This window comes from Pempheris klunzingeri, chromosome 1 (genome assembly GCF_042242105.1).
Source record: "Pempheris klunzingeri isolate RE-2024b chromosome 1, fPemKlu1.hap1, whole genome shotgun sequence".
Classification (NCBI taxonomy): domain Eukaryota; kingdom Metazoa; phylum Chordata; class Actinopteri; order Acropomatiformes; family Pempheridae; genus Pempheris; species Pempheris klunzingeri.
The window spans coordinates 6,269,539-6,284,231 of NC_092012.1; the positions used below are offsets into that span (position 1 = coordinate 6,269,539).

The 14,693-nt window shown below is 41.2% G+C and overlaps 1 protein-coding gene across 1 annotated transcript in view; it reads right to left on the reverse strand.

The window, feature by feature from the left end:
* LOC139224372 (CD151 antigen-like) overlaps positions 1 to 14,693 on the reverse strand; it is a 23,392-nt gene continuing 8,699 nt past the window's right edge. Inside the window, exons 3-8 of the mRNA XM_070855997.1 lie at positions 14,088 to 14,279; positions 6,214 to 6,288; positions 3,079 to 3,183; positions 1,800 to 1,958; positions 1,469 to 1,555; positions 1 to 1,351 (exon numbers count right to left, since the gene is read on the reverse strand). Of these exons, the coding sequence (XP_070712098.1) occupies positions 1,292 to 1,351; positions 1,469 to 1,555; positions 1,800 to 1,958; positions 3,079 to 3,183; positions 6,214 to 6,288; positions 14,088 to 14,279 (678 nt within the window). The 3' untranslated portion in view covers positions 1 to 1,291. The remainder of the gene's footprint in view (positions 1,352 to 1,468; positions 1,556 to 1,799; positions 1,959 to 3,078; positions 3,184 to 6,213; positions 6,289 to 14,087; positions 14,280 to 14,693) is intronic.

A 14,693-nucleotide genomic window follows, 5' to 3' on the forward strand; every position in this document is an offset into this window, starting at 1 on the left:
TATTGTCGATCAGTGTTTATTCAAACTAAAATCATTCCTGGATTATCACAAAGAGAAATACAGCAGATTAGTTCAGTGTTGTCTTTGAGGCACACAGGGAAAGATCTTTGCTAAAAGTGAGTGATAACGTTTTCCTATCACGTGTCTGTTAAATACCATAATATATATACGGTCTATAGAAAAGTAAACAAAAATCTTCATTCATGAAAACAGTGTAAGAGGATAGACATCAGTACATGAGTGAATTAGGCTGGGAGAGCTACAGTAGGTCCTTACACAAAGTTACTGTTGACAACTTTGGCATCAGTGGATAAATCCCTTGTATAAAAAAAGACGACGGTAAAATCACAAACACGAGGCACTTTCTTATGAGCAATAGTTGCGGCACAGCTTGTGTTTATCATTAACACAATCACTTCATCATCATCATCAGCCACTCACACTGGGCTAAAATGCTGTGTCAAGAGGCACAGATATGCTGTTGAGGAAGGCACTACCTTGTGTTCCTTTGCTCTGGTGTCCTTCCCAGCAGGTCTTTAAGGTGGCTGAGATGATTAAAAACATGCTCAAAAACACTGACAGGTCACTATGAAGACACATCAGGCTGTAAAGCCTCGTAGCTCAGAAGAAAGCCCCTCAAATGTTACAGAAAATAATCATTTACAAAATATAAAAACTAACAGTTACAAAAGTTGGAAAGGCCACTATCGAACACATATTCAAAATGCATGACTGGCTAGTTAGCGTGGAAACAAAATGCTGTTGCAGTGGGGGAGGGCCCCAGAGGTAGGCTTGTTAAACCACGCTGCTGGGAAAGGGGAGCTGCTGCGACCAGGATTAACATTTCCTGCCAAGTACCAGTTTTACTCCACTGATCTTTATGCCACTCTCGGGCGTAGCACCTGGTCGACAAACATAAATGTACATCGAGGGGATCGGAGTGGAAGAAAACTGCAATGTTCGACTCCCAAGAAGGTTGTGTCGTGCTAATTTACACAATCTGTGTTCAAATTCCCATCAGTTTCTCTCAGAGGTTCTTTCTCACAGCGCTGTGATCCTGAAGATGTTGCTGAGGCTGCAATTTCAGTGCCTAATTACTTCAAGAAACCTTGTAGTGTTTTTCCACTCTTTGTTTACCAAAATGAGATCCTCAGATGTGCAATTTGATCCCTTGCCAAATTTTCCTTCCCCTATGTGTAAGGCAAAGAAAAGAACCTATGGGCTATTTGAGTACGGCATGTGGTGATGAAGTTACCTCCCTCACTCACACACTTTTCTTCTTCTGCTTCTCCTAGTACGGCTCTGCCTTTAAACTTCGATATAGGCAGCATGTAAACACCATCCCTATGATCTGGGGATTGGATGGAAAGAAGGAAAACATAATTTCGCAAAACTGCAGCCTCCATGGATATACATTTATTTCGTCTCTGTTTGTGTGTAAGCAAATTGTTGCGAGTTCTTTGCTCACCTGTACACAGGCAATCCCGACACCCACCGCTCCAATGATCTTCAGATGGTCCAGGATGAATTTCTCCAGCTTCGTGATGCAGCCACCCTAAATGAAAAACAAAGAAGTGTGTCTTTATGTTGCATCAGTTGATGTGGGAGTGCTGCTGGAGTCTCGCTGCAAACAAATGTTATGTACACGCTTCGGATATGACGGCTCCTCTTTCTCTGCCACTCTTCCACCACACAGTCTCAGACTTCACATGCTGAGACAAGACAGAAATACTGATTTAGCCTCCCGCACTGAAAAGTCAAACCCCTTGACTCCCCCCAAGCACCCTTCATCCTCTCACCTCCACCTTGTAGATGTTGGATGGGTGGTCCCTGTGGCCGCAGAGCTCAGTGGGAGTCTTACAGCAGCTGTCAGGCACCATTCTGCCGTTCGAGTCTCTGGAGAGAATCCAGACGCTCTCAGCCCAGTCGGATGAACTGTTGCTGCCACAGCACTTGAACTGACGGGAGACAGAGGAAAAGACACGCTCTATCCTTAGAGGGGAATTCTGATGGTAGCAAAGAAGTGTCACATCATCATGAAACATTAAAAGCTTTACACCAACAGATGAAATATTCAAAACTGCTCATCACTAAAGCAAAGACAAGCAAAGCATTGCTAAAGGAATGGTTTAACATTTGGGGAAATAGGCTTTATCACTTTCTTACACATAATTATATGGGATCGATACTACTCCAATATCTGTGTGGTAAATATGAAGCTACGGAGATCAGCTAGTTATCTTAGCTTAACATAAAAACTGGAAATGGGTAAACAGCAAGCCTGGCCCAGACTACTTCTTGGGCAGGAGCAGTGGTTGAAAGACAAATACTCCCAATCATATGGTTTGTGTTTTGGACCGGTTGAACAAAAAAGATATAATGTGTTAATTAGTGAGTTTTAGATGTGCTGGTAGGTGAATTTTGTTACCTCCAAACGGAGCCAGGCTAGTGCTTTCCCTTTTTCCAGTCTTAAAGTTAAGCTAAGCTAACCAGCTGCTGGCTGCATCTCTCACTAAGAATCCAAATAAATGTACTTCCCGAACTGTGAGAATGTAAGAATGCAAGCCCAAACTAGGTATTAGAAAATACAGAAAATAAAAAGTTTAGAGCAAAGAATAAATGTTGACATCTGACAGCTCGGGGTGTCTCATATTCTTAAAAAACTGAGCACAAAAACTGAACCAGTCTTAACTGCTACTCAGATTTATCCACCCCTTCATGTGCTGTCAACTGGTATAAGCAAAAGAGAGGGTAAATTACAGCAGAGGGCACAGACAAGTCCATCATGCTTAGCTGAAGTCAGAGGGACTGGAATCGGATTTGTTTTGACTCGCCCTCATCACCAAAATCTCTAATCTGATGGGATGATAGGTTACCAAAACGCTGTCCAATCAACACGCCACATGTGAGTCCATGTGACTTTTGCTTAGAAGCTCTGGGTCACTTATAAAATGTTGGTGCAGAGGCAAACAGCCACCTCAGTACATCATACACACTTGTGTGTTAAAATTAAGATCAAAATGATAAAATTGGTAGTTGCGTCCATCCATCTGTCCACACTGACGCGCAGACACCTACTTCCTGCTGCAGCTTGTCCACGGCCCTGGTGATTTGCTCATGGGTTTTCTGTTGATACTTCTTGGTCATGGTCTCCTTCAGGTTCAGCTTCAGCTCCTCATTCAACTGCTCAGACACACAGACACACATAAGGACTTGCAGCACACGACACAGCAACACATCAATCCCATGACCGAGTGATAAATTAGTTGCAACTGTTGGCTTTGCTACCGATGAGATTTATAGTGCACCGCATGTAAACGCTCTCTTGATGGCACACGTCATGGACAGCAGCTCTAACAACAGAGGAGCAGACGAAGCCGGGGCGAAGGCAGAGGAAGTGTTTTTTTTGTTCTCTAGACCAGTGGCAGAAAACGCTCGCTGGAGGAGCGGGAGGTCTGGGGGGCTCAGTTTCTATGGCAACAAGCCAGCTGGGAAACCACTGTAAATCAAAGCGTGAAGGAGATATCAAGGGAATGAATGATGAAGAGAGAGGAAGGGAGGGCAGAGAGATGAGAAACAGGAGGTGAAGACAAAGAGGAAGAGGAAAGGAGGACAAGGAAATGGGAGATGTGTTGGTGGGGGGGGGGTTATCTTTTCCTTTCACCTGTTGACAGTGTGGGAAACGCTACAGCAGGGAAGTGCAAACTGCAGATTTATAAAGATTAAAAAATGGCTCAATAAGTAGAAACAGTCGGTGTGGGAGTGAACAACATTACAAGGCACTGCATTGAATTCTACATATACAAATAAATGCAAACATGAGTTCAGCCACCTATTCAGGTTCAATCAACCGCAGACCCACAGGTCTGAAGTCAAACACAGACCACTTATTCACAGGAAAAGTAACAGCAGCAGCAGCAGCAGTTTGCAGATGTTGACATGTAATTGTGTGACATGTACATCTACAAGAACTGCCTAAAGCCAATCATTTTCTTTTTCATTGTTGGTGTTTAATATCTTTTATATTTTAAAGTTGCAAAGTGAAAATGCTATTAATGGGTATATTTTCTGCTGTATACTGGTATGAGTACTGAGTTCATACTGTTGAGGAAAAGAAGGATTTAAAGCAGACATTGTCCGTAAAACTACAAAACAAAGTTATTAAATATCTGAACTATGAATCTGATTGTAAATAATAATTCACATATAGTTAAATAGTTTGCTTTGTGCTACAGACACATCTGGGCTTAACTTGTATGTTAATCAAGTGCCTGATGAAGCTTAATGTTAATCTCAGTTCATTTACAATTAACATTTAAAATTAGATTTAGGATTTTACAGCCACAAGCTGAGCTGTTTTTAGATTTAATATCCAGTGGAGGCTTCTGTGACACAAAGATGTCCCATTTTTTATATAGTATTAAATGTAAAACCTCTTCAACTAAGTGGAGCAGGGTGGGGCTTGTAGAACTGATCGGACAAACGGGATGGCGACATTGAACGTGTTAAGATATTCGGACCCGAGCGAGGAGCGGCTGTGCCAGAGAACTACAGAACACTATGTAAGAAAGTTGAAGTTACTGGAAAAATAAATGCTGAGAGGGTGATCAAGTCCCCAAACAGAGAGTGAAAGTTATTTCCAATATATCGGTAGTTTAATTTAAGAAAAATATATAAACAGAAGACCTCTCTGTGATCTCTGTGGCCCATAATGCACTACTTACAGCCAGTGTCATTGGTTATACAGGAAGCAAAGTGTTGCAGCAGGCACTCCATGAGCGTTCTGCCTAATTCACGTGGTCAATGTGGCTCCTATTAGACTCAACAGCTTTTCACTTCGCATGTTTGCGAGTGTGTTTGCGAGTGAGTTTCCATAAGGTGTTTGGCAGCATGAAATAAAAAAGCAAATGTACTCTTCCCGAAACTAATTACCAGAGAGAAAAATGAGGACTAGTAATAAGGGAGGGAGGATAGAGGGAGAGTGGCTTTAGAGATGTGAGCAAAACTTAACTCATGTAAGAAGCTCGGTCTCCTGTACTCACTTCAAAAGATTGAGGAAGCAGGAGAGAGCCATGGAGCTCAGCTACTGCTCGTGTTCAGATGAGTTGTGTATTATGAATGAGGCAGTTATAATGATAGCAGTGCCCCTGCAGACTGAGAAAAGTCCTGTTGCTGAGCTACAAGCCACCAGGCTTTAAGACCAGTCGGGGTGGGACTGATGCTGGTGGAGAGCAATGTCACGTTAATATTACACGAGGAAAAAAAAAAACTGCTGGGCGTGCAGTCAGTATAACTCTACACTGTTAGAGCTGAAGTGTGCCGCGGGAAACTGTCAGAGTAAGTTTAGTTTTTACACTGAAACTACAGCACGAGATAAGAAAGTAGAAGAAAACAATCACTTGTAAGGAGAGCTGTGTGCATTAAGTACACATTTTGGGGTGCTAAATAGTGTTTTTACTCTCTTTACTCACTTCTTTGTTTGTGGCGGGAAGGTAAAATAAGTGAGCACTGCTCTATCTGAGTGTAGTTCAGTTTAAAATCATAACAGAATGCGTTTAAATGATTCTGGCACAGTGCAGTGATTTGTTATGTGCACCACTGGAGGCGTTTTTCATTCCATTTGGACTAAATGTACCACAAGTAATGCGGTCAGTCTGATATTTGTTTTTTTAATGGCCCGTCTTATATTTGCTCCTTGAAATCTCATTCATCATGCTGGTTTTGTTGCGGTTACAAATACAGTGCAGCACATGGGAACTGAAACAGTCGTCTGTGTTTTATTACAACGCTTTTGGCTACATGCTCAGAATGAGAGGCATAAAACGTGTGCCAAGCAGGTTTTACTGGTCTTTTGGCAGAGTGCATCATGGCTGCTACACTCCTAAGCATCAGGTTTTAGTATCAGATGATGATTTTCAGTATTGTGAACAAATTGTCAACTTGAGTCCACCAATGACACTCTCCCTGACAGATTCTCTGATTTTTGTAATCCATCAACGCAATTAACTTAAATTGCTATTTTATTATGTAAAATAAATCCTAACCTCTGTGTCTGATTTAAAAAGACTATTGTCATTTGAAATTAATATCTAGCTTTCCAATTTCTGTCCTTGCTCCTCTATCATTCCACACTTACAGCCTACCATACTAATCCCAGGGGGCACTGTAAAATATATTTGAAAGGAGTTTTCTTTGGCCCAAGTGCGGGATTACCTGCTGGTAGTAGATGTAAGCCAGGACGCCAGCCAGGATCTCCAACAGGAAGATACACAACAGCAGGACAAAGTACTGGGGAGGAGGAGAAGAAAATGCAGTTAGTGGATGGTAATGCAATGAAGCGACAGGTGGCTTACAGATCTGAAGGGGAAGCATTTAAAGTCACACATGCAGCACTGCTAGAAAGGTGGTGGTGCATATAGAGGCTATGCTCTGGCCATTTAAGTATTAGTTATCAAAATAGTGGAAAATGCATCCCTACAAACCACGCAAGAACGTACATACAGGAAGAAGGTCCTCTGTTCTTGACTAGAGCATATTTATCTATTCATATTGCCAGAGAAGCATTGTTATGCCATTTGGCTCAATTTGCGCATGGGGGTTTGGTTGGATCACATCCCCACTACAAACGAAGGGCTCCAGGGTTCGTTTGGGACGGTATCAAGATCGCATTTGGTCTGTACCCAAGTGCGATGACTGCGTTCACACCTGCTCAAACGATTCGCACCAAGTGGGACAACGAACCACAGTCCGATGAAGAAGCGCTAATGCGAAAACGCCTTAAACTTCAAGTGTGGCATGCGGCAGGACAGTAAAACGTTTAATTAACGAGCATAAAGGCGATGATTGATGAGAGAATGAATGAATGTAAGAGAAGACGACAACAGATAGGTGTATCTGATATTCTTTCACCTTCAAGCGTGTGAATTTGGGTTGATGCTCTGGGTTGAATTACACTGTGCAGGTGTAACTTATAAACTTGTAATAGTGCACATCACAAGCACAACTGTGCCAGCCCATTAAAATGAGGCCTCACAGCAGATGACAGAAATTAAAGTTAAAGTTAAATTAAAGGCAAATTGAAGTAAAACTCCTCTGTGCTTTCTCGTAATTTTCTATTCATGTTCAGCTCTTTTGCTGGCTTGCTGAACCTTGAAACTGCCAGACTTTGAGTCATTGCTCAGTGGCACATCTCACGCTCCGTTCCTTTAAGTGAGGTTTGCTGTTCAGAGTTTATCGTCGGCATCTGATTCGTGACCAGGCCCATGGGAGTTTGAGGGAAGGTCTGCTTTTCATGCCAAGTTCCTTCAGAATTAAACACAAGAAGAGATATTATCGGACCAAAACCTTGACCCAAATTCCTCTGGCTAGCTGCTATCAGAGAGAGAAAATCAGCCCGGTAAAGTGGACTTGGTATTTGATTTGATAGCTTGGGCTGATTAGATCTCTGAGTGGCTCTGAGCCTGAATGTGAAGCAGACTCCAAGATGCATTTTGATGCCGTGGTGTTGGTTTAAAAAGCATGGAAACAAACGTAGATACACACAAGTTCATACACAAAGTCAAATTAAACTTAATTGTTTAGTTTGACCCTTCAGATCTATGACCGTAAACAGAGCGAATGCTTTATGTCAAGACTCAAAATTCTCACAATCATTAATTTCAAGTTTTCAATTTCAGCTAAGCTGATTCAACTATAATTATTGAGCATGTTACCTTTACACAAAGCAAGTTGGCTCAAGTTTTGCCAGCTGTTCCATACATATCACTGGTCCTGAAGCTTGAACAGGCTAATATTATCTGCCAATGCTAGTTTATCTTAGATATGCTCAACGTAAGTACACTTCAATATAATATGCTTTGCTGCAACCATTTTTAATCTGTATTTATTAACAATAATTACATTTCCAGTACAGTTTTCCATTTAATGTGATGTTTTCTTCAATGTACTATTACTGCCATGTTAGTTAATAGTTCAACTGTAAAATATTTTGCCTCAGGAAATGTCACAACTCAGAAGTGTCACAACAACTGAAGTATTCTTAACAGGGATTTTTATCCATCATGTGAGAACAAATTTATTTTCTCCCTCAAAAACTGATATCCAGGGCCTCAAAATTTCAACATCTGACAGGCAGAAAATGGTTTTAGGGATGGTAGCTGAAGAGCATGAGACGGGTGGTGTGTACTAATGTATCATAAAAATAAATACCTTCCTGCAAATGAAGAACTTTCAAAATGATAATGAATGAATGAATGAATGGATAATGAATAATCAAATAAAATGTTTTATTTAATACAGAGTAGGATCGGGTCAGTGAGCTGCAACAGTTCTAGCTGGAAAAAAGGACAAAAGAAAGCAACATTTTTATGAGTATACCATACATGCTGTCTGTGTCTTTGCCTACGCTTTCTTTTACACACACACACACACACACACACACACACACACACACACACACAAAAGCATGCTTCCCAGACTGATCCCACACGGACAGTGAAGTGTACAGGGTGTGACAGAGAGCCTGTTGTTTGCTGTAGAGACTGAGGCAGCTGAATTACTGACTGACTCTTGAGGACTCCTTATGATCCCAGACACTCTTTCTCTTCACACACTCATTTTACGTCGGAGCAGCAATTCTTCTCCCGGGCGATTTAAGGGCACAGTGTAATTACTGCAAAACTGACTCTCAGCAGGTTCATATGTACAAAAGCCTTTTTTTTTTTTTTTTTAAAGCTCTGCAGTGGCTTCAAACTCTACAGCATGCGGCGCGTAGGCTTCCTGGCTAAACTTCAAAATACCTCACATCTCATGGTAAACTCAGACATCTCGTGTTGAGGATGTTAGAAAATATTTTATAACAGTTTCTTTGGCCTTTTGTGTCCCTCTTTCAGAGCAGCTGTGCTACAGAGTTTTTGTACTTCTCTCCTCCTTCATCAGTATACATAGAGGAACAACACGGAACTGCGATCGGGGATATACACATCTGTATGCAGCTCCGTGTTTGACTGTGTTTCTGTTTCGGACTTCATTAGAAGTGTACTGCTGCCTTTACAAATACTGGGCGAGCGGGAGTTCAGAGTCACGCTGAAGGTGACTTTAATCAGACAGATAACAGTTGGACACGTGCTGGTTTTTGAAAGAAGTCGTCCTCTGACCTGTTGGCTGTATGGTGGACTCTGGCCACATACACACACACACACACACACATCGATCTGAACTGCAAACCAACTTCAACTTGATGCAGCACACTATTAACTTGCATCCAGCAGCTGGTGATTATCAAACTATTAACTTGTGCCTGGTGTCTGACTGGGAGTGAAGCAGGTTGTTTCTTAACACAATGACCAAATTTTCTGTCCATCTACTAATCAATTTAATAGTTTCAGCTCCACATCAGATCCTCTAAACAGGTGCTAAAGACAAATGCACCATATTAAGTCTTGCTGGATTTAATGTATACTCTACTAGAACATACTGTTTGCTATTGTTCACATCAGCCCACTGGTTGTAAATACAACTACGTATGATATGAGATTTAATTGTGGTCTCACAAACTGCAAATAGTTGAAGACCAATAGGAAACACTGCACACAATCCATCACTGCAAGCCGATGTAGTTGAATGATGTTGGAAAAGAAATAAATAAGACTATTCGTTAGATTCATGGTAGAATAAACACGAGAGGCGTCAGCCGGAGTTTTATGGACGTTTTGTATTTCATAAACAAAAGATTTTGGATGAAGACAAAGAGCTCTAACGAGTTAAAAGTGCTAATTCTTCCAAGATGTAGGGACAATATGTCATTCCATCAATTTGCATCTTTTTTCTTTTTAAAGTCAGCGTGGCACACACACACACACACACACACACACACGCACACGCACGCACAGAGCTTCATTATGTTCTTCATCTTTTGGTTCTTTCTCCCCCCTCCTGACGGGTTCATTCCTTCTCTGTGATTCATGGTTGTGATCTCAGTTCTTCAAGATGCACTATGCATTTATAAAACACAGACACACACTCACTCACTCACACACACACACACACACACACACACACACACAGAAGGTGTGCACAGATTTCAAACTAAGTGTGAACATTTTGTTGTAGACCATACAACCTAGACTACCTTTGGAAAACAATGCACTTCTTTAAATTCACAGTTATCTACAGACACAAACATGTCAACCAACCTGGCTATGTTTACGTTATTCAACACCATATGCAAATTAATTAAAGACTTGTGTTGTAATAACCACTGACCGCTGTAGCCATAAGTTGCCATCTAGCTCTTGTTGAAACCTAAAAGTTCGTTCTAAGAAACTCTGTCGTGCAGCTGAACAACCGCTCGCTCTTCGTGAGCGATAATCATAACTAAGTCATGGCAGGGCAGCGAGCTGAGCAGTCTGACAGAAGTGAGCTACGAAGCAGAGATCCCTTCAGCCTTTGCTTCCTCTTACAGCTCTGCCGGCCTGCGCTCTCATAAATAAAATGCTGAGAGACACTTAGAGACAAAAAGTCTCAAACACATCAGCAGCTTAACTGAGAATGAAAAACTGTAATCACTTGCAGTCATACATTTTTACTTATTAACATTTTCTTTATTTTGACACTTAATTCCTACATACCATAATCATATTATACAAATGACCTATTGTAAAGCACTGGGTCTCTTTATGATATTATTGAAACCTCGCTTTTGACAACTTATCTGTAGTATGATGACTGAAATTAGAGATAGAAAATGCTTTCCTCTTTTTTCATATAATTATACGCTTATTTCTTGGACTGGTTTTGGACTGTTAGAGAAAAACAAGTGAAGTGAAAATGTCAACCTGGAAATGTGATTTTTTAACACTTTTCTTCCTAGACTAAATGATCCAATTGATGAATTGTTATTGAACAGTTATAATTAGAACAAATGTAAACTGTAACTTTAATGCAGATAAACCTTTTAGATAAAATGGGAGAGGCGCAGAGAGAGATACATAAAGAAAGACACAAAGAAGGTAGAGAAAAGACTAATAGATAGAGTGAAAAAGACATGTAGAGAGAGAGAACTAAGGAGAGGAGCAGAGAGCAGACTGAGACACACTCAGACTTGTAATATGTCCGGTCAAATTGCATGAAGTCAGTTTCTCCACAGGTGGATCCAGCCTCTGTTAGAACTGCTTTCCATTTGGCTCGTGTCATTTGGAAGGAAAAAGTCTCTCCCTCCTCTCCCTGAGTCATTACATTGTTCTGTCGCTTTTCTCCTACCAAACAATGAAGCTGTGTGTTTGCAGACGCACACACACACACACACACCACACCCCTCTTCCCGTGGGAGAGTTTTCCTCTTTTTCTCTTCGTCTTACTGACCTCTCTCATACTTTTGTCTTCTACAAACCTCACTAACAGCCTTAAAGAAACACTGCTATGGCCTCCTTTTTAATCAAAAGGCAACTGCAGCTAGTTTATATCCTGGTGATGCTATGGCTGTATCAGCTTTTTTCTGGTACTTGGTGACCTTTACATTTCAGGATAGTGTTGCCAGTCGCTGCTGCTCTAACGTACGCTCAGCAGGTACCAGGCACTTTCCACATACAGGAAAACAATTACTTTACCTCTCTCCCCCCACCACCACCACCTCACCCTTATGTTCTCCCTCTTTAACAATCTTGGTGGCATCTCTCCTTGCCGACAAGTTCATTTCTTCACTGTGATTCATCGCCCTAATCTCTGCTCCTCAGGATGCGCTGCGCGTTTCAAGACAACACAACCCGCAGGAGGGAAGGCGTAGCACACGTCCTGATTTACCCACAAGTGCTGGGTTATAGATCAAATAATCTGGACAGAGTGGGGACTTCATTTATTGCACACACATCTTTTATTTTGTAAGCCTCAAAAAATAACTAAATAAAACATTGGTTGGTCTGGGAACCTGTAGCCACGACTGAGACAATTCCTTATAAATCATTTCTATCCAACACAAAATAAAATATATAATCTTGTGTCTGTCTTTCAAGATTCCCACTCATCCGACAAGCAGGATATCTAGTTTCAAATCTAATTAAACTGGTTTTGCCATTTTACTCTTAAAAAAAAGTTTATAAAAAAAATTACTTCCCTTCCCCGTCCTTCACTGAATATTTTATTTTACGACTGCCGTTTTCATTTTTGCAGTTATAAATACAGCTGTTCAAGAAGGTTACATGGGGGTACGCAAGTATGTTTTTAAGACATTTCAGTCATTACAAGTATGAAATAAGCACTGACGTATGATTTATTGATAATACCGACGTTTCGGTCCCACTAGACCTTCTGGGATCCTCTTCTTTCAAGACGGATGTGATATTTTCAAACCCACTTGTATCTGAGATAGTTAGACGTGCGAATATCTCGTTTGAAAAAAGATACTTGATTGATCCAAAATCCATTGTTCTTCTTTTTTTTTATGTGAAAAGTTAAAAAAGGTAATTAATTCCGTGGGCTGTAACTTTGTTCTACATGGTATCCTTGTCCCTTTTGTCCCTTCATGAATGCTACATGTGAATACACCTGGTGGGAAGTAGCTGTATTTTGCCATCTGCCTCGTCTCAAGCTGAAAAGATCAGGCTGTGCCGACCTCTTGTGGACTCGTCTGCGGGGACAAGTGAATGACGCGTGTTCTTGCAAAGATTGTATGACACAAACACTTGAGCTGGGCCTTCAGTGGTGTACATGCATTCATTTATCATATAGGAATGTGCAGATGAGGGCCTGAGGAGTGTGTGTTTGTGCACGCGTGTGCGAACAGTACGGTGAGTCCGCGTGTTTGTATTTTGGGACGGTTCTAGTGTCATGCAGGTGTTTCTGTTGGCAAAACCCTGCGCTGTGTACAGAGTGTGTCAAATCAAATATGGGCACTCACGCTCCTGCAGCACAAAGTTTTAGTTTTGTCTGAACTGAACGCAATCAGGACTGACACCCTGGCCTTGGTTGGCTCTGGTGATGTGTGTGTGTGTGTGTGTGTGTGTGTGTGTGTGTGTGTGGCACCACAATGTCCTTCTAACAAACTATTACTTCTGGAAGTCATATATTGTGTCCCGCTTTTACTTTTGGGCCTATTCTAGAGTTGAAAAACAAAATCTGATCACACACCAACAATATTCTTAGTGAGCGAACAAACTGATGTACATCCTGCTGAAGAATAAGCAGTCCTGTCTGTTTTCAGTGATATTCTGTGCAAAGCATGACTCTGTCAGATTATATCATTCACTTCTGATGACAATTTGTGAGTCTTCACATCTGCTCAGTATCACCACATGTGAGAAGTGTTTTGTTTCTTCCAGCAAGGTGCTCGTCAGCCATCTGGCTGGAGACAGGACAGAAAGTTTGCCAGTGTGCAAGTGACTGCTTCGTGCCCAGCAGAATAACACAAAACCAGTGTTTTCTTTTGTTTTGTAACTTGGCAGGTGTTGGACTATGGTGGCCAGTAGGGACAAAGTTTGAAAAGACGTATATTCCATGAGACTATTCGACTATTGAGCGGTAAGACTAATTATTAATTATTATTTCTAGCTTGTCTTGGTATTTGATATTTTGTGTATATTAAAATATCTTAATTATCTAATTATCTAAATATCTAATATTTGTTTGTTGTCTTGCACTATGTGTGCACAGGAGTTCACTATATTTGCTCAAAAACTAAAGACTGACATCCATTTTTTATTATCACTGGTGAGTATTGCTGGGGTAGTTTATCCTGTTCTTCTTCTTATTACATTTTTAGCATCAGGGTTCCTTTCCAAATCATTGGCACTGACTAAAATCAACATTTCTTGCTCTTCCCTTTTATGTTGTTTGTACCCCACATTTTCAAGAGCCTCAACTCAAACAACAATTCATCATAAAAATAAAGTTGTCCTCTAATGAGCTGTGGTGGTGACAGGAAACAAAATCTAATAAAATGAGAATTATATAAAATATTAATACAACGATGCATTAATAGCACATTATTACCATCCTACAGTTAGGTCTGTTTTGTTTAAGTTGCACAGTACACACGATTTGCACTGTGCTGTGTGCAGCTTCTATTATCTCTCCACCCTGACGTGATCTCTTACCACTCGCAGTAGCCTCCTCTGCTCCTTGAAGGTGGCACAGCAGCCCAGCACGCCTGTTACCATGACGATGGCTCCAGCCAGGACCAGTATGTAGGCGGAGGCAGCGTAGGTCTTGGAGGAGAGAAGGCTGATGTAGTCGCTCTTCTCAACCAAGGTCCAAACACCCACCGCCATCACAACGCCCCCTGCCAACTGGGAGAAGAGCACATGATAAGAGTCGGATCTCTGCCAGGAGACAAAAACTGAGAGTGAAAAAGAGGCTTAAATTATTTATCAGCTAAGTCGGCTTCAAAGTGACGAAAGAGGAGCCTGAAATTAATGACTTTCAATGGCTGAACGTGAAGTGATAAAAAACGACCCAACGCTGCCGTACAAGATAATCTTATCTTGAATCAGTTCACGCTGCAAGATCATTGTGAATGAGGAGGAGCTGCTGAGGTCAGTAATCCAGGGCTGTCACTGCTACTGCAACAGGTTCGATAAAAATATCAACTTAGCTACAGCTGCAGCAAAGAGTCAACTGATCGATTAGTCGATTGAAAGACAATTAATCTGCAAGACTAATAGACAAGCAAAGATGTCAATACAGAATAGAGCCTTTCTAAA